Source organism: Prionailurus viverrinus, chromosome B3 (genome assembly GCF_022837055.1).
Source record: "Prionailurus viverrinus isolate Anna chromosome B3, UM_Priviv_1.0, whole genome shotgun sequence".
NCBI lineage: Eukaryota > Metazoa > Chordata > Mammalia > Carnivora > Felidae > Prionailurus > Prionailurus viverrinus.
The window spans coordinates 49,350,785-49,374,431 of record NC_062566.1 but is presented as its reverse complement, the minus strand read 5'-3'; the positions used below and the strand labels follow the sequence as shown (position 1 = coordinate 49,374,431).

At 40.5% G+C, this 23,647-nt stretch overlaps 1 protein-coding gene across 13 annotated transcripts in view; it reads right to left on the bottom strand.

The window, feature by feature from the left end:
* The window catches only part of ATP8B4 (ATPase phospholipid transporting 8B4 (putative)), a 268,475-nt gene extending 245,028 nt beyond the window's left edge, over positions 1-23,447 (bottom strand). For 3 of the 13 annotated variants that reach the window (XR_007152769.1, XM_047861380.1, XM_047861381.1), the window contains exons 1-2: positions 14,339-14,526; positions 2,882-2,950 (exon numbers count right to left, since the gene is read on the bottom strand). Coding sequence is in view for 9 of the 13 variants with exons in the window: in XM_047861380.1 (XP_047717336.1) it covers positions 2,882-2,909 (28 nt within the window). In the remaining 4 variants the exon portion in view is untranslated. Of the gene's footprint in view, positions 1-2,881; positions 2,951-14,131; positions 14,223-14,338; positions 14,527-14,714; positions 14,736-23,317 lie in introns of those variants that run through there. The other 10 variants (XR_007152768.1, XR_007152767.1, XM_047861379.1 and 7 more) reach the window with 8 other exon arrangements.
* Between the last annotated feature and the right edge of the window lie 200 nt (positions 23,448-23,647).

The window sequence follows — 23,647 nt, the reverse complement described above, 5'->3', positions numbered from 1 at the left end:
TGGCCAAAACATTTAGCCTCATTACATAGAAATGACTATTGGTCGGTAAAATGAAATTCTATGTGAGGAAGATCAGTAAGTTGCATTCCTCATAAAACACACTAGTTGTCCACTAAAAAACAAATTATCTATATGGTATTTGTGCCAAAAATGTACAATCCAAATATGTTTAGGAGTTGGACTGGACTTTTCCAAAATTCTATACAATGAAAAACTGTTCTAAATTTAGAAGAAAACAAAGGGACTAAAAGCCAAACACAATGTGTGAACATCCATTAGATACTATACCAAAAATAAAAACCAGCTCTTAAAGATAATATGTTTTAGGGACAAATGGAGAAATTGAAAAACAGAATCTATGTCATTAACTAAAGTTATACTTTTTGGGTGTTGTGACAATCTTGTAGACAAGAATGTCCTTGTTGTTAGAAGATTTTCCAGGGATGCAAGGATGATTCCGTAGCCACAAATCAATCAGTGTGATACACCACATCAACAAAAATGAAAGATAAAATCAAATGATCATCTCAACAGTTACAGAAAAAGCATTCAACAAAATTTAATATTCATGATAAAAAAAAACTTCATCAAAGTGGATATAGAGGGCACATATCTCAACATAATAAGGGCCATGTACGACAAACCCACAGCTAACATCATCCTCAGTGGTGAAAAGCTTAAAATGTTTCCTCTAAGACCAGGAGCAAGACAAGGATGTCCAATCTTGCCACTTTTATTCAACACAGTACTGGAAGTCCTAGCAATCAAATAAGAAAAAGAAATTAAAGGCACTCAAACTGGTAAAGAAGAAGTAAAATTGTCACTATTTGCAGCTGACAATAAACAATTGGGACTATATCAAACTAAAAGGCTTTTGCACAGTGAAGAAAACCATCAACAAAACAAAAAGGCAACCTACTGAGTGGGAGAAGATATCTGTCAATGATATATCTGGTAAGGGGTTAACATCAAAAATATTTAAAGAATTCATACAACTTGAGATAAAAAAAATCCAAGTAAAAATGGGAAGAGGACTTGAACAGACATTTTTCTAAAGACATACAGATGGCCAACAGACACATGAAAAGATGCTCAATATCACTAAGCATCAGGGAAATGCAAATCAAAACCACAATGAGATAGCACTTCACATCTGTCAGAATAGTAGAATCAAACAGACAAGAAATAAGAAGTGGTGGTGAGGATGTGGAGAACAGAGAACCCTCATGTACTATTTGTGGAAAGGTCAATTGGTACAACCACTATGAAAAACAATATAGAGTTTCCTCAAAAGATTAAAAATAGAAATACCAGGGGTGCCTGGATGGCTCAGTTGGTTGAGCATCTGACTTTGGCTCAGATCATGATTTCACAGTTCATGGGTTTGAGCTCTGCATTGGGCTCTCTGCATCAGGGCGGAGCCCACTTTGGATTTCTCTCTGCACTCCCCCCCCCACTCATGCTCTCTCTCTCTCTCTCTCTCAAAAATAAACATTAAAAAAAAATATAGAAGTACCATACCGTCCACCAATTCCACCTCTGGTTATTTACCCCCAAAAAACAAAAACTCTCATTCAAAAAGACATATGCACTCCTATGTTTATTGCAGCATTATTTACAATAGCAAAGATGGAAGCAGCCCAGTGCCTACCAACAGATGAATAAAGATATGCTACACACACACACACACACACACACACACACACACACACACACTGGAATACTATTCAGTCATTAGAAAGAATGAAATCTTGCCATTTGGGACAACACGAATGGACCTAGATGGTATTAAGTTTACTGAAATACATCAGACAGAGGAAGACAAAACTGTATGATTTTACTTATATGTGGAATCTAAAAAAACAGATGAACAAACAAAGCAAAATAGAAACAGACTCATAAATACAGAGAACTGGTGGTCCCCAGAGGGAAGGGAGAGTTAAAAAGTACAAACTTCCAATTATAAAATAAGTCACAGAAATATGAATTGTTACATAGGGAAAATGGTAAATAATACCATAATAATTTTGCATGGTGACAGATGGTAATTACACTTACCACAATGAATATTTTGTAATATATATAAATGTCAAATCACTATGCTGTACACCTGAAACTAATATAATATTGTATGCCAACTATATTTCAGTTAAAAATAAATAATTTGGGGGGCACCTGGGGGGCTCAGTTGATTGAGCATCCAACTTCGGCTCAGGTCATGATCTCACAGTTTGTGAGTTTGAGCCCCGCATTGGGCTCTGTGCTGACAGCTCAGAGCCTGGAGCCTGCTTCGGATTCTGTGTCTCCTCCTCTCTCTGCCCCTCCCACATTCATGCCCTGTCTCTCTCTGTCTCTCAATAATAAATAAACATTTAAAAAAAATTTTTTAATCAATCAATAAATAATTTGGGGGCACCTGGGTGACTCAGTCAGTTAAGCATCCAGCTCTTGAGTTTGGCTCAAGACATTATCTCATGGTTCTTGGTTTCGAGCCTCGCATCGGGCTCTGCACTGGCTGACAGTATGAAGCCTGCGGGGGAATCTCTCTCCAGCCCTCTCTTTCTGCCCCTCCCCCACTCACTCTATCACTCTGTCTCAAAATGAATAAATAAACTTTAAAATAAATAAATAAATATTTTTTTAAGAACACAAGGGAACTTTCTGGGGTGATAGAAATTTTCTGTATCTAGTTTTAGGGTAGTACAGACAGGTGTATACACAATTGTCAAAACTCATCAAACTGAATACTTAAGATTTGGCTATTTTTGTATATAAATTACACCTCTACAAAACAAAATGAAATGAGTTGAAAAAGTAAAATAATAAAATTAAAATTAAAAGTCAGATTCACTTTGTGTCATCTGAAGAGCTCAACACTTACCAAGTGATTTCTTTTTACTGCAGAACATTATTGCAGCTGATTATTTTTCACCAGGGTTCAACAGTTGATCTATGTGGAAAACATGAAAAGTACACAACATTAGTATTTGTAAAAATGCCCATTAACCATAAGTTTACACCTTTTAACTTTCTTCCTTGTCAAATATAGATGACTAGGAATCACTGACAAAATCACAAATAACAGATTCCATTTATCTCATGTAGATAATAATTCTACACAAAAATAATCTATTCATATCATAGACACTATATGAAACAACATAAGGTAAGCCCAAATGTGCCATTCAATTGGGCATTAAAATTAAGCCAAATTTTCTAATTTATCTCAAACCCTATGAATCAGAACATAACAGGGGTAAAGCTACAGCATCTACTTTTTATTCAAATGTCATTAGATGACTCCTTCCCACAGCTAGCACTGGGAATCACTGCTAAATTGTGGGAGCTACATAGGAACCTAAATTATTGGCCAGGCTCAAGGGAAACAAAATGCAATTCAAAAATGTTCCTCAATTTATTCTGTGCATAGTCTTCCCCAGGTAGTTACCCAAAAAAAGCCAGAATAATGTCGTTATCATCTTTCAATTTTTCCCTACATGTGTTCTAATTTCCTTCATATGGCAAACTCTATTAAATATTTAGAATGAATATATAAAGGGGCAAAAAAAGGATTTCAAACATTTAGAACCCAATAGACTGTGGAAATGAAAATGAACCCAGGAAACATTTCAAAGACATGACCGGGTAGGCAGAGGTACTGAATACATGTTCTTTCGGTTTCAAAGAGAAACAACTTCCTTGATTCCAGCTCAAAGAAGTAGTGTGGCAGGATGCAATAAACACACATGAAGAAGTTGGTCAGTCATATAGAGATCAGAGGAGAGGAACAATAATGCTTATGGCTTAGCAGTTACAAGACAGGGGGATGCAGAAAAAATTCATCAATGCCTATTGCTCTAATACATATCTCTCAGAGTCTAAAAAGCCTGAAACCATCAATATTTCTTCCTGTCATGCCCCCAGATCCACAAGTTCCCATCTGCCCCCTCCAGGAAAAGCAGCAGCCTGCTGAGGGCACACCTAGTCCTGAATGTGCCTGACAAATAGTACTACTGGCATTTTGTGAGACCTACTGCTTTTCTAGGGACTAGATATTAAAATGATGAATCTACTAAGAAAATAGGGCAATGCTGCCAGGTGCTACTAGCAGGGATAAGTCCTTAAATATTAAATGTAAATCACTAACTCTTCTGTTTCTCCCCCCATACCTTCTACCAACTGTGCTGCCCTAGATGAGCCCTCTGCTGCCTCCTTGCCATGTACCCCACCACAGCCTCAGGCATCTGGTTGCCTCTAGGAAAGCCTGCTGACCAGTGATTGCTTTTCCCTGCCTTGCTCAGAACAGGTTTCCCTGCTCCAGCCTTAGCCACCTACAGGCCAGGGTCCACAAGGAAGCACAATCATTGATATAAAAGATAAATGACATCTGTGACAGCCCTGACAAAAACCCCCAATCACTTCCCGATGGCCTTAGGGGGAAAAAAAAGACCAAGGGGAGCCTGGGTGGCTCAGTGGGTTAAGCATCTGACTCTTGGTTTCAGCTCAGGAAATGATCTCACAGTTCATGTGATAGAGTACCACATAGGGCTCCATGCTGACAGTGCAGACCCTGCTTGAGATTCTTTCTCTCCCTCTATCTCTGCCCCTCCCCCCACTCACTCGTGTGCACATGCTCACTCATGTGCTCGCTCTTTCTCTCTCAAAATAAATACACATTAAAAAAAGAAAAGAAAGGCCAAATTCTAACATGACTCCTTGGATGTTCCACATCCTTGAATGTCCCTGTTCATTTTTCTAGCCTGATTTCTCCTCATAGCCCCCTCTCCTCCTTGCAACCCCTCATGTTTATACTCCAGAAATACCCAGTTCAGCTTATTTCCAGCTAGGAGCCCAGCACATGCTCTTCCCTTTGCCTATAGCCACCTAACTCCATCCAATCTCTTAACCAGACTAACTCCTACTTATATTTCCAATATCAATTCATACATCACTTCCTCTATGAGGCCTCTCTGATCCTCCAAATTCGAGATAGAAGCACCTCTATGTGCTCTCATGCAATCTAAAAGTTCCCATTTCAGAGCCCCTATCACTCTAGAACATAATCTCCTATTACATTATATTGGCTATATCCTCAGTCCACAAACTCCAGTAGGGCAGGGACTTCATCTGTCAGGTCCACAGTTCTATTTCTAGCCTCTAATGCTTGACTGGCATATAGTAATGCTTAATAAATATTTGATAAATGAAAGAATGAATGATGTCTTCAATTTCTATTAGGAATGGACCAAGGGCTTTCAGACACAAGAAGGCGCTTCCCTTGTCTAATTTTTTTATTCAAGTATAATTAACATACAATGTTATATTAGTTTCAAGTATACCACATATTGATTTCACAATTCTATACATTACTCAATGTTCACCACAATAAGTGTAAAGACACTTCCCTTTTAGCAACTATCCTTTCCCAGGACCCAGCCCCATGTTCTAGAATGTCTTAGACCTTCCCAAGCTGGGGACCACCATGCCTTTCTTGTCATCAACTTCTTCTTTCTGGCCAGACCCCATCCTCTTTTATACCCCCATCTCCAGCCTAGGAAAATTGTCAAAGGATGAACAATATTTGCTTAGCAATAGGAATAGTGTTGCAGGCAAACTGAAGAACACAAGAAAGAAGAGAAATTAGCAAAGCTTAGGGAAGAGAACAAAAGGAAGCATGAGAGAGAGAGAGAGAGAGAGAGAGAAAGAAAGAGAAAGAAAGAAAGAAAGAAAGAAAGAAAGAAAGAAAGAAAGAAAGGCACTGAAAGGATGTTTTGAGGTAGGGCCTTCCTACAAGAAATAATGGGTTTTCACTGAAGAATGAAAAAGTGGGTTTTCATTGAAGAATGAGTATCTTTGTTCTAAAAAATAGTCACAACAGGGGTGCCTGGATAGCTCAGTCAGTTAAGTGTCTGAGTCTTGATCTCAGCTCATGTCTTGAACTCATGGATTCTGTGACAATGATATCTGGATCTGGTGGCCCCATCTGGCCAGATGGTTAAGGCTCATCTGCAAGTTCTAAGCTAACTTGTTAGGGCTTTAAAATTCTCTCTGGGGACTATGTCAAATGTGTTGTGTTTTCATGGGCTCAGAGTCCCTGGAGCAGGTGAAAGGAATAATGATTCTTTAAGCAAGATGGCAAAAGGGACTCTACACCCTGACAGGTGGCAATTAGAATGCAAGCAGAAGAAAGAAATTCAATCTCTCAGGAAGTTAATAAGACTACTGGCCACTGGCCAGCCTATTTTTTCTTCTTAATGATTTGCTACAGTGCTTTGAGGGATTAATACTAACAGATACCCATTTCAAAAGATGAATATATAATATAAAGGTAACTAAAATATATATATATATATATATATCACCCCTCCCCTCTCTTCTTTTAGATCCTTCTGTAAGTACTTCTCATTTTAAAAGCTCCTAATCAAGCAAACATAAAGCAATACCATATTCTTCCTAAAACTACCTCTAAGCCATACAGCTATTTCATATTTTTTGTTTGATTTTGTTTTTCTTCCGTTACTTTATTTTTTTATTATTTTTTTTTAATTTACATCCAAGTTAGTTAGCAGATAGTGCAACAATGATTTTGGGGGTAGATTCCTTGATGCACCTTACCTATTTAGCCCATCTACCCTCCCACAACCCCTCTAGTAACCCTCTGTTTGTTCTCCATATTTAAGAGTCTCTTATGTTTTGTCCCCCTCCCTGTTTTTATATCATTTTTGCTTCACTTCCCTTGTGTTCATCTGTTCTGTGTCTTAAAGTCCTCATTTGAGCGAAGTCATACAATATTTGTCTTTCTCTGACTAATTTCACTTAGCATAATACCCTCTAGTTCTATCCACATAGTTGCAAATGGCAGCTACTTCATTTTTAATTTCTCTAATATCACCTTCCAAAATGTCTTCAAAACCTTTTATTTTAAAGGTACTGAATAAATTTATTTTGTAAATTTTAGCTGTTTTGGCTCTCATAGAAAATATTCTCTACTGAATAATTCATCCACAATAATATGATCACTATTGTATGAATTAATATTTCCATACGATTTGTGAAAGTTATTTCTTATTAATGACCTTCTTCAAGTGTTCTCACTCCCTAAGACATAAAGTTATAATGAAAAGTTAAGAACTGACCTTCAGGCCCATATTGCCTCCAATCCAATATTTTCCTTCTAACAGCACCAATTCCAGGCACACTTAATGGAGGATTCACACTAATACACCAGATGCTAGTTTAACTTTCAGGAAGTGAAATTTAGTGCTGTCATTCTTGGACATTTATCAACTCACCAAAATACCCAGCTGACACTCCAGTTCTAAAAGATATCAGAGGAAAGAAAGTCATCTTTTGTTGAACTTTTGGAGCAATTAAGGTCTAAGGAAATAAACCAATCAGGTGGGAGAAAAGGTTTGCTAACGTGAAATCTAGCTCTAGAAGTAGGAACTCAGGATTCTGAAATTCAACCATTTCCAAGTACTGAAGCAAATAGTATTCATTTATATGCATACATTCCTTGCTTTTGATGTCACCCCAAAATAGATGAAATGGAAAAAGGAAAGCTGCTGGTAGGTCTTATTTAATTCTTGGTTTCATCTTATGCAAGTAATTAAAATGGTGGTTTCCTTGTATGACAGTGATGGGGGGAGGGGGTTACAAAAAAGAGAGATGGGAAAAGAGGAAGACAGAGGAAGGAGTAGCTAACAGCTAAGTAATAGCTAAGGGTTTTTATGTATATTAATTCATTTTAAAAGGCAATGACTACTCTTTTTTTTGAAAACATTGAAAGTTATACTTGCATAAAGGATTTTTTTTTTTTTACATTTCCAGTTCAGGTTTTGAATCTTGGTTACAGAAAATAACTCTTCTAGTGGAAAAATAAAGTCCAAAGACGACTCTAGTTTGTTCAGGGAAAATAAAGAGTTGGTTTCAAACACCTTGAGACTGAGGGCAATAACAAGACATCCAAGTTAGGAATGCTACTTCAACAGCTGTATGCAAAGGAGAGCATCCTGTCCATAATATGATTCCACAAGGTCTCTACTTATAGTGAAAATGGGTACACTTGAGTGCAGGTGACTCAACATTTTAAACAAAGGATTCAAATGGAGATTCCCTTTAATGATATGAGGTCATTCAACAATCAAGTTATTACAGTTAATTCCCTATGCTCCAATTCCATGATCACCAAGCCACCTGCTGATAATAACTTGCTTTCCCACAGAAGTCTGCCTACAGGGAAAGAGTACACTAGTCATGCATGCTGAAATGAACATTCTGGTCCTCCTGACAGTTATACTACACGTTCTCAATTGTCATTCTTATTTTATATTACCAGTCTCCTGAGCTAGTATTAGTGTAACTCAGAAAGATAAATCTGGTTTTGGTATGCTGTTCAATTGTGGTCAAAAACCTACAGGACAAACAACCCATTCTGAATGCAATAAACTCATCAAGAGGCCTCCAAGGGAATAGCCAGACCACTGACCTGCTTAAGGGGCAGCAGGATGTGGTGGTTGGAAGCTTGTCCTTTGGAGTCAAACAGGCTAACCTTGGATCCCTGCTTTTTCCACTAACTCATTACAGAATGCAGGGCAAATATACTCTGTAAGCCTCAGAACCTACTGGTTGGACTGTTGGGAATGGGGGCACATGATGAAAAGGCTCATTAGATATTAGTTATCTTGAAGGCACCCTCTGAACTTTCTCTGTCAAAGTATCTACATAAACATTAGGATTAAATGAGCACAGTGAGTCTAACTTCCTTCAGGACATTCTACAATAAAACAAAGCAGATAAGTGTGAATGCATAAGAAATCTTTAAAGAAAAGATGTGTTTGTGGTGGGAGGGAACAGCCCTGTGAATAAACTGAGGGGAGGGAAAACAGTGGGAAGAGAAAGATTGAAAACTCGAGATAGAGGGGTACCTGGGTGGCTCAGTCGGTTAAACATCCCACTTTGGCTCAGGTCATGAGAGATGGAGCCCACCATCAGGCTCTGTGCTGACAGCACAAAGCCTGCTTAAGATTCTCTCTCTCCCTCTCTCTCTGCCCTTCCCCCACTTGTTCTTTCTCTCTCTCCCCCTCTCTTTCAAGAGAAAGAAAGAAAGAAAGAAAGAAAGAAAGAAAGAAAGAAAGAAAGAAAAGAGAATACAAGGTAGAATGACAGAAATGCAAAGGAATTGGAGGAGATAGAAAAATAAAGGGAAAAGAAAGGAGCCAAGGCAGTTGAGGAAAAAACAGGAGCACTGGAAACCAGGAGAACAAGATGGGGCAGATTCCTGGCAGCTTCTCCTTCCTTACCCAGAGCACTGCCCAGATGAGCCCATCCCTGCCTGTCTTCATCTCAGGGTCTTGAGAGGAACCAGAATGCCCCCCAGGGGAATCCTCTACCTCCTTTGAGCACAGTGGGTTCTCTCCAGTTCTCAGGACACAGAGCCGAGGGAGAAAGGACCCATACAGCTTCAACAAGCCCAATCCCAGACCTCACCCCTTGTGAGGACCTCCTGTCCTCTTCTCCCTCTATTCTCCATTCTCTTCTGGTGAGCTTTCCTTCTGCCCTCCCCAACTCCGCTTTCTCGTCTTCTTTGGAAACACTGTACTATATGGAAGAGACTTTTAGGATAATAGGATTCCAATCCCAGCTCAGCTACTTTGTATCTAGTGTTACTTTGACCAAGTCACTTACCCTTCCTAAGACTAAACCTTTGAATCTGTAAAATAGAGACAATAATGCCTTCCTCCTAGAGCTGTTGTGAGGTTAAATATATACGCATATATGGTTCACTCCATAAAACATGTTCCCTCCCCTCCTCCCATTTGTCTGTTCTACTACCTCCCTTTTTCCCTCTTTCAGTCTCCCAGCTTCCCTTTCCTGTTTCCCTAACTTTCCTTCAGGTTTTTCACTCAGTCACTTATTTCCCAATTCACCTGGTCTCTGAGGACTAACCCAACCAAGAGTGGAAGGGAGGGGGACTGACCAGCACCAGGGTGGCCAGCACCAGGGTGGGCACAGGAAAACCTTGAAAAGCCCTCTTGCCTGAACAATAGTGGCATCTGAGGATGGGAAGCTAGGAGGGCAGAATTAGGGCACTAGCCCTTTCCCTCCTCCTGCTGCCCTCCATCTTCTCTGGTCCTACCCTTTTCCCTTTCCTTTCTCTGCCTCCAGGTCCCCAAAGGCAAAAAAGTAAAGCCTCAGTGAATTCTCCCACCCCTGGACAAGGTGACCTTGGGGTCATATCTGCTGGCAACCCTGCCTACCAGCCCAAGAATATCTCCTGGGACCAGGCCCCCGAGGGATAAGGGAGGTGAGGCAGAAGCACAGGGAGAAGACTCAGGAAAGGGAAATCCTGGTGCAACAGGGAAATCCCAGCCTTGGGAGAGGACATCAGCAAAGGATAAGGAGTAAGACTGTGCTTCTTTCCTACATGGGTACAGCTTTAAGTGTGATAGTGGGTGGGAGGTGTAGATAATGTTTTGATCATATTTAGTGTCAGTGACAGCTGCCAAGAGCCACAGTCACTTGCCAAGTGTCCACACTGGACAAAAGTGAACACAATTTAAGCCAGTGAGTGTGTGTGCACGCCTGTGTGTGTGTGTGTGTGTGTGTGTGTGTGTGTGTAAGTGATGGCTGTACAGCCAAATTTCTAAACTGCTTAGCAATTACATCTAATTACCATGGCCTAACAATAAATTATTCTATTTCTTGTATAATGTAGATTAGATTTTGTTGTGAGTTGTCATGTCAACACTGCAGTCTGTTTATGTTCCATTAGGCATGCAGCTGTTCCCTGACCACAAAATTCTGAAGCAGTGGGAATCCTGCTTCCCTTCCTCCTCTTGTTTATCCCCTGTTCATTTTTTCCCTTGCTCTCCTTGTTTCTTTTTCACTTTCCTTTCTCCTTTCCTAGCCCGCTCTTGCTGCCTTCTCTAGTGCATTTCTGCCCTTCTCATGCTGCCTTTCTCTAACAAACATGCCTGCTTTGGCTTAGTCATCTTCCTTCCCCTCTCACTTCCCTTTCCTTCCACCAGTTTGCAAGTCAGACAGCCAAAGCCTGGTCCTGCCACCTTCAAAGCCTCCAGCAAGTTCCCTCTCTTCTAAGCCTGGTGTTCTCATCTGTAAACAGGGACAGTTAGAGTAACTCACTGGATCACTAGGCATGCCCATAAAGAATTTAGCACAGTGCCTCCTGCTACAAAGTTAGTACTCAAGAGAGGGAAAGCTTTTTTTTTTTCTTAACTGTATGTTTAACTCTCCACAAGTAGAAAACCTCCTATCAAATTTGAGAGTCATCCCTATGGGTATTCAATCACCAAACACTTATGGGTGCCTATTCTATGTCAAACTGGGGCTCAGTAGATGGAGGTAAGGATCATTAGTTCCTACCTCTATCCCTTCCAAAGCCTGTAGTCTGGGGAAGATGAAAACAGATACACAGACCATTAGAATGGCAAGTTCTGGGCTGTGATGGAAGGAAGGACTGAGCACCATGGAGGCAGAGGAAAGGGAGCCACCAAGCCTGTTTTGTGCAGTCAGCTAAGACCTCACAGAGAGTAATTCTGAGTTGAATCTTTTTGAAAAGGAAAGAGTTTGCTCAGCAAAATGAGGTAAAGAGGCCAAAGGAATAGCATGTGAAAAGATCCAGTACTGTGAAAGGGAAGAGAAGGTTAGGGAAGTAGTGACAGTCATGGCAATGAGATTTTAGGGTGATGGAGCTGGAAAGGTAGATTAGAGATGGATTCTGAAAGAAGTGATCACCTTCATCATTGCCATAATCATTACTATTCACTGGGTACTTGATCTTGTGCTAAGTATTTGCCATGTATCATCTCATTTTATCCTCACCAAAACTGTATAGGTGGGGACTATCGTCATCCCCATTTGATAGGTCAGGTGACACAGAACAGGGCTATGTTCAAGACCCATGGTTAATCCTGCAGGTAATGGGGAGGAAGAAGAGATTTTTAGAGAATGATATGGTTATAATCCAGGCTCCATTGTCCACTGTCATTACTCTCTTGGTTCTCCCTATGCAAGTGCATGCTGTTGGCACTTTTAGGAAGGTTATGCTCACAGCATGGCCTGGCATGGAGAGAGGTGGAGAAGCAGTAACAATAGGCAAGTGGAGCCAGATTCTAGAAATGTTTCTGCAGTTGAACTGACAGAGTTTATAAATGGCCCCTATGTTGGCATACAGGACAAAGAAGAACCTCAGATGACTTCTAGGGTTTTTGGCTCAGGACAATGAGGGGACAGAGGTGCCATTAGTACAGCAGGGAAAAGAGAAGGAAGAGAAAACAAAGGAGCAGGAATTGGGATGGGAGAATAATACATTCAGTTTGAACACATTAGGCTTGAAATTCCTCTTTATCTTTGAAAACATCCTCAGCACTAAAGACAAAAGACAGATTTGTAGACATGGAATCATCAACATACATGAAAGCATTGAAGTCATGGGAAATGAATGATCTCACTCAGAACAAGAATAAAAAGAAGTGAGGAGAGGACAGAGGATGAGGATGAGTCAATACAAAGACAAGGACAGGTCCTAGGGAACACTCAACTTGAAAAGAAGAGTCAGAGAAGGATATATCAAAATAAAATGCTCAGCCTTTCCTACTGTGGCATCTTCTCTGGGCATCCAGCACAGAGCCTGACATAGTGCAGGTGCTTGACAAGCTCGAGCTGACTAAAGAAAAGGAGAAAGGAAAGAAAGGGGAAAAAAATCTCCAAAAATGCAATGACAGATATATTTAGTATTTGCATTTACTATTTAATCAGAAATTACTATTTGAAAAATATTTAATATTGCTAAAAAGTCAAGTAAGTCTATAGGCATGTGGAACACTTGCAGGTTACTATTTTCTTTGACACCTTTTTTTTTAATGTTTATTTTTGAGAGAGACAGAGACAGGATGCAAGTGGGTTGGGGCAGAGAGGAAGTCAGAATTTGAAGCAGGCTCCAGGCTCTGAGCTGTCAGCACAGAGCCTGACACAGGGCTCGAACTCACGAGCTGGGAGATCATGACCTGAGCTGAAGTCGGACGCTCAATCGACTGAGCGACCCAGGGCCCCTCTTTGACACCTTTTTGTAAGAAATCCTGAAAACAAATACCAGCATCTAATTGTTGTACACGCAATGCAAGCATCTAGAATGCACCTATTAAGAAGTTTTATTTCTAGGAAAGCTACAATTATAATTTACTTTGAAACAAAAAGTGAAGTCTTTTCCTACTAAATGGAAATTTCCAATTTACCATGTAAAAACAAAATAGAATCCTCCTGTGCACAAAAAATCCCCCAGGGGCATAAAAATTACTTGATCCCTCATTTTTGAAGATGCATGCATGATGGAACAATATAAAAGCACAAGACAGATAAATATAGGTTTTTAAAAACCACTCTGAATTTACATTTCAGTAAATGCAAAGACTAGCACAGAACAACACCTGAACAAAGGTGGCCATTCATGAAGAGAGATGTTGTTAATTCCACATATGATCCTATATTTCTTCATTTCCTTTCTAATAAGCCTTCAGCCCCCAATTATTGTTTCTCACCAGTTTCCTTTATTTTCAAAACAGCAAATTATTAACCAGGGACCTGAGAAATTCTCACATCTGTCAACCAAACAGCTAGAAGTATCGATTTCTCAGTTCAGACAAATCTCAGCACTAAAAACATACCACTCCAGCCTCAGAGAGTATTTTAGTAAACTGTTCATGTTTAAAGCATGAATTGGTCATAGAATAAACAATACCTTGAATAGGTGAACTAGAGACAAACCCCTTGAAAAAAATGAAACCAACTACTCCCAAAGGAAGTGACAAACACCCACAAGCCAAGAAGAAATGGACACTGATGCTACTCCCATTAGCCATTTAATAGGTGATGCTAACTGAATAAAAATTTGAAAAGGGAAATAAAGCAGACGTCCTATTTCTCACACCCAACTAGTTTCTAAAGTATTTTTAGTTAGAGAAAAATGAAGACTTTTGCTAAACCTCAACCACACCAGAAGATGAAAAGATCAAAAGAGCAACCTAGAAAACAGAAACAGAAAGCCCTAGTCAGCCCTGAGCTAACTCTCCTCTTGGCTTCACCAACCCTTGAATGCTCCCCACAAACTCACCTCAGCCTGGACCTAACCCTCTCTCCCAAAAGGGAGGGTGCAGGGAGATCAAACAGGTACCCATTCCATGACCATGCAATGAGAACAGTGAGAAAAGCAAAGCTATTCTGAAGGCTCTAGCAATTACACAGAAAACAAACTGGGTCTCTAGAGGACATTCTTGAGAACCTGAGATCAACTCCCGGAAAAACACTCTTGACCACTTACCGCTACCGGAAGCTGCTAGATGGCAGATCAGAATCAGCATCTCATCTGAAGAAGGCAGCGTTGTAGGAAAGCAGCTTCACTACCAGTGAGGAATTGGGGGAGAAAAAACACTCCTTGGAAAAATACCAAAAGCCCAGAAGAGCCTCTCCTTCCAGAGTTGCCTGCTACTGCTGCCAGGGCAGAACTGGTTAATCTTGAAGAAACAAAAGGAAGCTCCCTAGAGGCTGACTTCAGCAGGATGGCTTCCTCTGTGGGAACCCAGTGTTCAGTAGGATGGAAGCGGACAAGGGAAGAAGTCACAGTTATCACTTCTGCTTACCAAACTTGTATGAGCCCTCAAGTGAAGGAAATTAGCAAACATCTTTAGAGCTCCTACCTGTTTTTCCCAGAGATGAAGGAATTAGCATTTTTTAAAAAATCATTGCAAGGGGAGTTTCACTCTCACATGGATGAAAGCTAAGCACACTCAAGCAACATTTAATACAAAGAATGAAGACATTTCTTTCCAAACATCCTCAATTTCAACTCTGAGTAAAGCAAACAATTAACCCTGAGGATGCCAAAGAACAAATGCACATACGAAATGGAGTCAAACTTTTTAGTTTAGAATCCCTTTAAGGGGGCTCCTGTTTTTAAGATGGGATTAGATGAAAACAAAATATTTTGGTCTATTTTTAAAAGAAAGGATTATGTCTTAAGTGTGTCTCAAGCCATTTATGGGTTCTCTAGAAGTTGCATCAGATTTTCAGTTAAACACTGAAACCAAATATATTTTAATGTCTCTATAACCAGAGCAAGTTGATTCCCTGTACATATCAATCCACTCTCCTGGCCAATCCTGGTACTGAGCCCTCAGGCCTCCAGAGAGAGCCAGATCAGAGAAAAAGGAAGGACTGTTCCCTGCCAAGCCCTCCTCCCACCCCTAGTCACAAGAAACTGCAGATTTCTTGAAACAAGAGTGGTGGCTTTCTCCCTTGCATGATAAAAGGAACCAAGAACAGCCTATAAGAGGAAGTAATCATTTCTTCAAGATATTTAAAATGAAAGACTTTTTAAGAAATGTTTTGGGACACCTGGGTGGCTCAGTCAGTTGAGCGTCCAACTTCAGCTCAGGTCATGATCTCATGGTTTGTGGGTTCAAGCCCCACCTTGGGCTCTCTGATGACAGCACAGAGTCTACTCTGGATCCTCTGACCCCTCCTGTCTCTCTGCCCTTCCCCCACCACTGTCTCAAAAATAAACAAACATTTAAAAAATAAATAAAAAATAAAAAAGGTTTTTAAGTGTAATTTCTATACCATTTTTTTAACCTACTGTATTAGCAACTCCTATACCCTTGGCAACTCCCTTTGTTGAATAAGCTGTAAAGAAATCAGCACCTTCTCCTACAATGTTGGTGGAGAAGTTGGTAAAATAATTTTAAAGGGAAACTAAGTAGTGTCTATCAAATACAGAAATGTGTATTTTTCCATCTCTTAGGAATTAAACTTACAGATGATCATAAACACATGTAAACAAGTGTGTAAAATGTTCATTATAGCACTATCTGTGATAGGAAAAAACTAAAAATGGCTTAAAAATAGAGGACTGGCCAAATAAGTGAAGGAACATCCATACAATGGAGTACTATGCAGCCATCAAGGGGGAGAAGAACTGGAGTGAACCATCAGATGGTCTGGGCTCAGGTCTGCCTCCACCAGCGACTAGCCAGGTGACTTTGAGCAAGTTCCCAAACCTCTCTTGGCCTTGGTCCCTCACCTGTAGTCAGGTGAAAATTATAGTACTTACTGTAGGGAATTGCTGTGACCAAGACAGTGCCTGAGGCACAGCAGATGCTCAATAAATATTAGTGAGTACCAGTTAAAGAGATAGGCCTCTTTACACTGACATGGAAAGATGTCCAAGAGACACAGTCAAGCGGAAAGAGCAAGTTGCAAGAGTATGCATGGGATAAAAATACTGGCTAAAATATTTTAAACGTGCTTGCTGTTGACTGCCTGTTTCTTCCCAATAAAATAGAAGCTCCTTGAGAGCAGGGACTTCCATTCACTGTTGTATACCCTATGCCCATAATAGGAATTCAGTGAATATTTGTTGACCTAATAAATCAGGAAGGATAAACAAGAAGAAATATTTAATGGTAGTTACTTCCGAAAAATGGCATGGGGGTGGAGGGGCTGGTGGCTCCTGGTGGAACTATGTCATTGTTTCTTACAAAAGTACTGCTTACATTTTTTTAAATTCTTTTAAAGTTCATTTATTTATCTTGAGAGAGAGTGTGTGTGCACACAAGCAGGGGAAGGACAGAGAGAGAGGGAGAGACCTCTGAGCAGGCTCAGTGCTATCAGCATGGAGCCCAACGTGGGGCTCGATCCCATGAACTGTGAGATGATGGCCTGAGCCAAAATCAAGAGTTGAATGCTTAACTGAATGAGCCACCCAGGTACCCCAAAAGTACTGCTTACATTTTTTTACAAGGAGCTTGTATGCCCACCAATAAAAACGGAGCTCTTGGAAGACAGTGTTTTTGTTTACAGGGAGCATCTTAAGATATATGGTTGTTCCCCTAACAGCAGACCAATGAAGGAGCAAGGGATGATCCTCCCTATCACCTGATAAGTTAATGAGTCAAAAAGCAACTTAAAAAAGGAAAGCACAGAACTCTCCTTTTCTTCTTGGCTTTCTGTTTATCTTTCCAAATTTAACCCTACAATCTCCAAACCAGATCCTCTGTCCTAATGTATCAGGACCCCTCTCCTTTACCTAAACATCAACTGCACATCCCCACCATGGCATCTCTGCCCAGACCACTCTCTCCTCCTGGGAAACCTTTCCCTTCATCTTCTCACTTCTAAACCTGTCCTTCAAGGACCATATCACATGCTCCACAGCCCTCCCCAGAGCATTTTCTGACTTTTCCTAGCATCTCTGGTCCCTCCCTCTTGGACACTGCTAGAGACTAGGTTGGATATCATACACTGGCACTTATTCTGCAATGTGCGATCTCGTCTACCACCTTGAGGTGAGGAGTATAAGGACTGAGTCTTCAGTTTTGCAACCCTTCTCTCACCCTTCCCCTCCTCCCATCATTCACACATATGAACATACACACAGGCACACAAACCTGCATTATAAAACAGAGACTGCCACATTAAGGAGCTATGCATTGCGATTTTGTTCCATTTGCCCAAGTTTCTGACACCAGCAAAAAAAAAAAAAAAAAAAAAAAAAAAAAATTTCATGTGCCCTGAAATTTCGAGACTAAGGATAGCTTTCTTTAGCTTCCTTGGTATATTCTTGTTAAATGCTTCTAAAAGCTCTAAGTTGGCTTAAAATTCTCTAGTTCTTCATGTACTAACTAGTCAGAATTTATTTGATCAAATTTTTTCCTAATTAACAACCCTTAATGAATGAGGAATCCTAATGGGAGAACAAAGTTGGGATAGAAAAAGGACTTACCATACTCACAGTAAGGCCAAAGAATGACTACTTCATGCTCATCTCATACACAGAGATTCTCATAATGCATACAGCATGAACAGAGGCAGGGGGATCCCCAGCAATGATTTCATATCATTTTGAAATGTTCATTCATTCATTTATTTTAAAACACAAGTACCTTGCCATTAAATACTCCCTTGCAGAACAATCTTTGGGTGCTTTAAAACTGATTTTACGGTGTCAAAAAATTATGTGCCTAAAATCACAGAACATCAGATTTATTTGTCCCATTACTTTAAGTCCCAACGCTCTGGGGTGCCTGGGTGGCTCAGTCAAGCATCCCACTCTTGATTTCAGCTCAGGTCACAACATCATGGTTTGTGGGTCTGAGCCCTGTGTCAGGTTCTGTGCTGATGGTGCAGAGCCTGCTTGGGATTCGCTCTTTCTCTCTCGCTCTCTGCCTTCTCGCTCGCTCTATCTGCCTTCTCTCTCTCCCTCTCTCTGCCTTCTCTCTCTCCCTCTCTCTGCCTTCTCGCTCTCCCTCTGCCTTCTCGCTCTCGCTCTCTCTCTGCCTTCTCACTCTCACTCTCTCTCTTTCTTCTCACTCTCGCTCGCTCTATCTCTGCCTTCTCATTCTCTCTCGCTCTCTCTGCCTTCTCTCTGCCTTCTCGCTCTTGCTCTGCCTTCTCGCTTGCTCTTGTTCTCTGACTTCTCGCTCTCTGCCTTCTCTCTCTCTCACTCTCTGCCTTCTCTCACTCTCTGCCTTCTCTCACTCTCTGCCTTCTCGCTCGCTCGCTCTGCCTTCTTGCTCTGGCTCTGCCTTCTTGCTCTGGCTCTGCCTTCTTGCTCTGGCTCTGCCCTCTCGCTCTCTCTCTGCCCTCTCGCTCTCTCTCGCTCTGCCTTCTCGCTCTCTCTCTCTGCCCTCTCGCTCTCGCTCGCTCTGCCTTCTCGCTCTCTCTCTCTCTGCCCTCTCGCTCTCGCTCGCTCTCTGGGCCCTCTCGCTCGCTCTCTCTTGCTCTGCCCTCTTGCTCGCTCTCACTCACTCTGCCTTCTCGCTCTCTCACTCTCTCTGCCTTCTCGCTCTCTCTCTGCCTTCTCTCTCTCTCTGCCTTCTCTCGCTCTCACTCTGCCCTCTCACTCTCGCTCACTCTGCCTTCTCGCTCTCTCTGCCCTGTCGCTCTCGCTCGCTCTCTGGGCCCTCTCGCTCACTCTCTCTTGCTCTGCCCTCTCGCTCGCTCTCACTCACTCTGCCTTCTCGCTCTCTCTCACTCTCTCTGCCTTCTCGCTCTCTCTCACTCTCTCTGCCTTCTCGCTCTCTGCCTTCTCGCTCTCGCTCGCTCTATTTCTGCCTTCTCCTTCTCTCTCGCTGTCTCTGCCTTCTCGCTCTCTCGCTCTCTGCCTTCTCGCTCTCTCTCTGCCTTCTCTCTCTCTCTGCCTTCTCTCTCTCTCTGCCTTCTCTCGCTCTCTCTCTGCCTTCTCACTCTCTCAAAATAAAAAAAAAATTTTTAAAAAAAAAACTTTTAAGTCCCAAAGCTCTTTATCCATCTCTGAAATCTAACATTATCGCAGATGCTGCTACTCCCCTGCCAGGCTGCCTTATCACCTACACATCCCCTTGACTATCTCCCTCACTTCATTCACATCTGGGCTCAAAGTCACAAATTCTGAAAGGCCTGCCTTGGTCAGCCTACGTAAAACCACCCACACACACGCCAGTCACTCTCGATCCCTTATCGTGCTTTATTTTTCTCCATAGGAAAAACACATAGCTATTATACTGTGTATTTCCTTGTTTACTGTCCGGTTTCCCCAACCAGAAAGTCAGCTGTAGAAGAACAGAGACTTTGTCTTTGACTTGATGTATACCCAGGGCCTAGAACAGCGTGCAGCAGGTGCTTGAGCAATGTTGAATAAACAAATGAATAGTAGTAGCATTGTTGTTTAGTTTCTGTAGCTTCCTAAATATGTATGCATCCTCCTCTAGAATTTGAGCTGCTTGATAACAGAGCTCTGAACTCATTCCCTGTTGTCTATCAACAGTGCTCAGCAGATAGTAATTTATCAAATGAACTGAAGCTCAAGTCTAAAGTATAGTTCTCGGTATGACACTTTTTATTTCTACTAGATTTCCATGTATAATGGAACTTACAGTTTAAATTTTCTTAGCTCACCTTAATTTGTCAGTCCCCAAAGTAGTGCCAGTTGGTGGGCCTGATTTGAATAGAGCTTGTTACAGTGGTTAGCATCAGATTTCAGACTCCTTTGTAGCTACATCTAGAAGTATCAATTTCAGAAGAGGAAGAGGAGCCTAAGGGAAAACATGGAGGCCTGAAGCACACTGAAGATGAAGAAGCAATTGCTCACTCTTTAGGGCATGAACAGAGGAGAGAGACTTGCTCTGGATAATCTCAAAAGTGTCAGGAGAAATGAAGTTTAAAAGATCTGTTTTCCACTCCTAGATACATACCCAAAAGAAAAGAAGCCAGAGACTCAAACAGATACTTGTACACCAACATTCATAGCAGCATTATCCACAATAGCCAAAAGTGAAAACAACCCAAGTGTCCATCGATGGGTAAAGGAATAAACAAAATATGGTATGGAATACTACAGTCTTTTTTTTTTTTTAATTTTTTTTTTCAACGTTTATTTATTTTGGGGACAGAGAGAGACAGAGCATGAACGGGGGAGGGGCAGAGAGAGAGGGAGACACAGAATCGGAAACAGGCTCCAGGCTCTGAGCCATCAGCCCAGAGCCTGACGCGGGGCTCGAACTCACGGACCGCGAGATGGTGACCTGGCTGAAGTCGGACACTTAACCGACTGCGCCACCCAGGCGCCCCTAAAATACTACAGTCTTAAAAAGGAATCCAATTCTCATTCATGCTGCAACATAAATAAACTTTGAAAACATTATGCTAAGTGAAATAAGCCAGACATAAAAGGAAAATATTGTAATAACTCCACTTGTAGGAGGTACCTAGCATAGGCAAAGAATAGAGGTTACTAGGGCTGGGAGGAGGGTAAATGGGAAGACATTTACTAGGTAGAGTTTCAGATTGGGATCATGAAAAAATTCCAGAGATGGACGGTGGTGATGGTTACACAGCATTGTGAATGTACTTAATATCACTGAACTGTACACTTAAACATGGTTAAAATGGTAAATGTTATATATTACCACTAGATAATATTAGAGGACTAGAGCTTAATTTTTAATCTTCATTACACAGCACATACATTGTCAAAACACCAGAAGTTGTTTTTTAAAAACCTTATTTTGCTTTAAAATCTTACCTTTTAGAAATGTCCCTGTCTATAATCTAGAGTTTCCAAAGATTTTTCTCAATGATCACCTCAATTTGTCCTCACAACAATCCAATGAATTATGTTAAAGGAATTTTGATTAAATATCTGAGCACTCAAGAGAAAAATTTTTCCTAATTTATTCACCCTCTTACCTTGTCCTCCAACTTTGCACACCTTTCATCAAAATTAAGAGATGGAAATTTTTATACTTAAGAATACGAAGCCATGCAAATAGTCATGCTATCTTCTCTTAACAGAATAAATAGCATCGTATGTCTGTCAAAACATCTAGCTCTACTGCCAAGATAGCTAAGAAAGCCAACAAATCACCATTTTACGTCAACAGATAAACCACCCATAGCAACTGGGATCAGGGCATCCAATATTTTCATTCGACAAGTGTAGATACTTTGCTAGGCACTTTGTGGGACACAGAAGGATAAACAAAATGTGGTTCCTAATCAGGAGACACTTACGTGCCAGCAGGAGTCAGACATGAAGATGAGGGGATTCTACAATCAAAGGGGAGAACAACAGGTCTCTGCTACTGAGAATGGGACCACCAGGAAGTAGATTGAACCACTTTGTGTCAATTCAATCTAATCCCAATGAAATGAACTAGTTAAGATTTAATCAATTCCCTGAAATATAGCCATTCCAAGACTTTCAGGTTTGTTTGCTTGCTTGCTTGCTTTTAATGCCAGGAAAGGAAGGTTGAGCTAACTGAAATGTCAAACCAAGGCTTGGTGTCAACCTGAATGGCAGAGAAGTATCTCTGGCCTAAAATTATGATTTGGACATATACAATAAAAAAGAAAATAAAACTACAACCAAGTATTCCCTGATTCTGTAAATACTTTCTCGAGCAATCCAACTGCTACTAGCAGACTAGAAACCAACTTGAACATACTGAAGGAGCATCTCTTTGATAGAAGCCCTGGAGTGTATATTATAAACCTATGCCATAAGGCATGAGAATTGCAGGGGTATAAATCATATGATGTAAAAATTACTTAATTGCTTTAAACTTTAGCTTCCTGAGCAACCTAAGTATCCATCAATAGTTGAATGTATAAACGTGTGTGTGTGCGTGCACACCTGCACACAGTGGATTACTACTCAGCCATAAAAAGGAATGAAATCTTTCCATTTGCAACAACATGGATAGACCTAGAGGTTATTATAAGTTGGAGAAATACAAATACTGTATGATTTCAATTATATGTGGAATCTAAAAAACAAAAATGAACAGGCAAAACAAAACAGAGATTCATAAATACAAAAAATAAGCTGGGAGTATGCACAAAAAAAGCAAAGGGGATTAAGAAGTACACTCTTCCATATAGTAATAAATAAATCACAGAAATGTGATTTATTTATAAGAGACAGAATACAGTCAATAATAGTGCTACTACACTATTATATAGTAACAGATACTACACATCTGTAGTAACAGATGTTACTACACATTATATGGTAACAGATGATAACTTGACTTACTGTGGTAATCATTTAATATAATAAATGGAGAATCACTATGCTATACATCCAAAACTAATAGTATTATATGTCAACTACATTTCAATAAAAAAAACACAACCTTAGCTTCCTGGTTGTAAAACTGGAAAAATTAAAATCTGCTTCTCAAGCTATTTGTGAGGATTAAATGAGATATTCACTAAATGAATAATAAATTAATAAAAGAATGCATGTATATGTAAGTTACATGTGCAGTGATTTAACAACAATAAATAATACATAACCCAATGCCTGTTGTACAGTCATTGGTCAACAAAGGTCAATGTCCTCCCTGCTTTCTCCAGAATCTTCCCAAATGACTACCACATTTCTTTTATCAGAAAAGAAGGAAGACCTCCACATTCTGAGCTATTCCACCTCTCCAGTTCTTTCCATCCTGATACAACCATCTGCCTTCTCCTCTTGTCTCTGGGACAGTGGTCCCCAGGAATATCCTTTCTATACACCATAAAGCAGCACAAGAAATAGACAGTTTTAAAGGATGAAATCAATAAGGATAAGTGGCAGTTTTAGTATTTCCTTCCTCCAGCCCAGAGGATTATTTAAAAACCACTGTTCCAGGCAAGTTTCACCCAGTGACAGAAGACATTAAAAATGTTCCTGCCCACCATACCCTCCTCTCTTCAGTAATTGAAACCTACTCACTTTCCATTCAGAAACAGTTTCACCAAACCTTGAAATCATACATACCTTCTTGGTCCTTAGTATCTAAAAACAAAGTAGAATTTTCAACCTCTTATGGTTTTATGTACTCTATGGCACTTCCCATAGTGTGTTGGGCTGAATTTCATCAGGAAAAGGTAACTCAACTCCTCCTCCCCCCATCCCCCCCAACAATTACTTCCTCTTGGTTAGTTAACCTTTTGTGTAAGAAAGTAGGTTTCCTTACATTGGCCAACATAAACGACTGACCCATTGCTAGTGGTACCATTTCCTATGTGGGACTTTCCATCCTAGATGAAAAGACTCACCACTGAGTTTTAGTTATTACTCAACTATCTCACAAAAAGAACAGAAAGA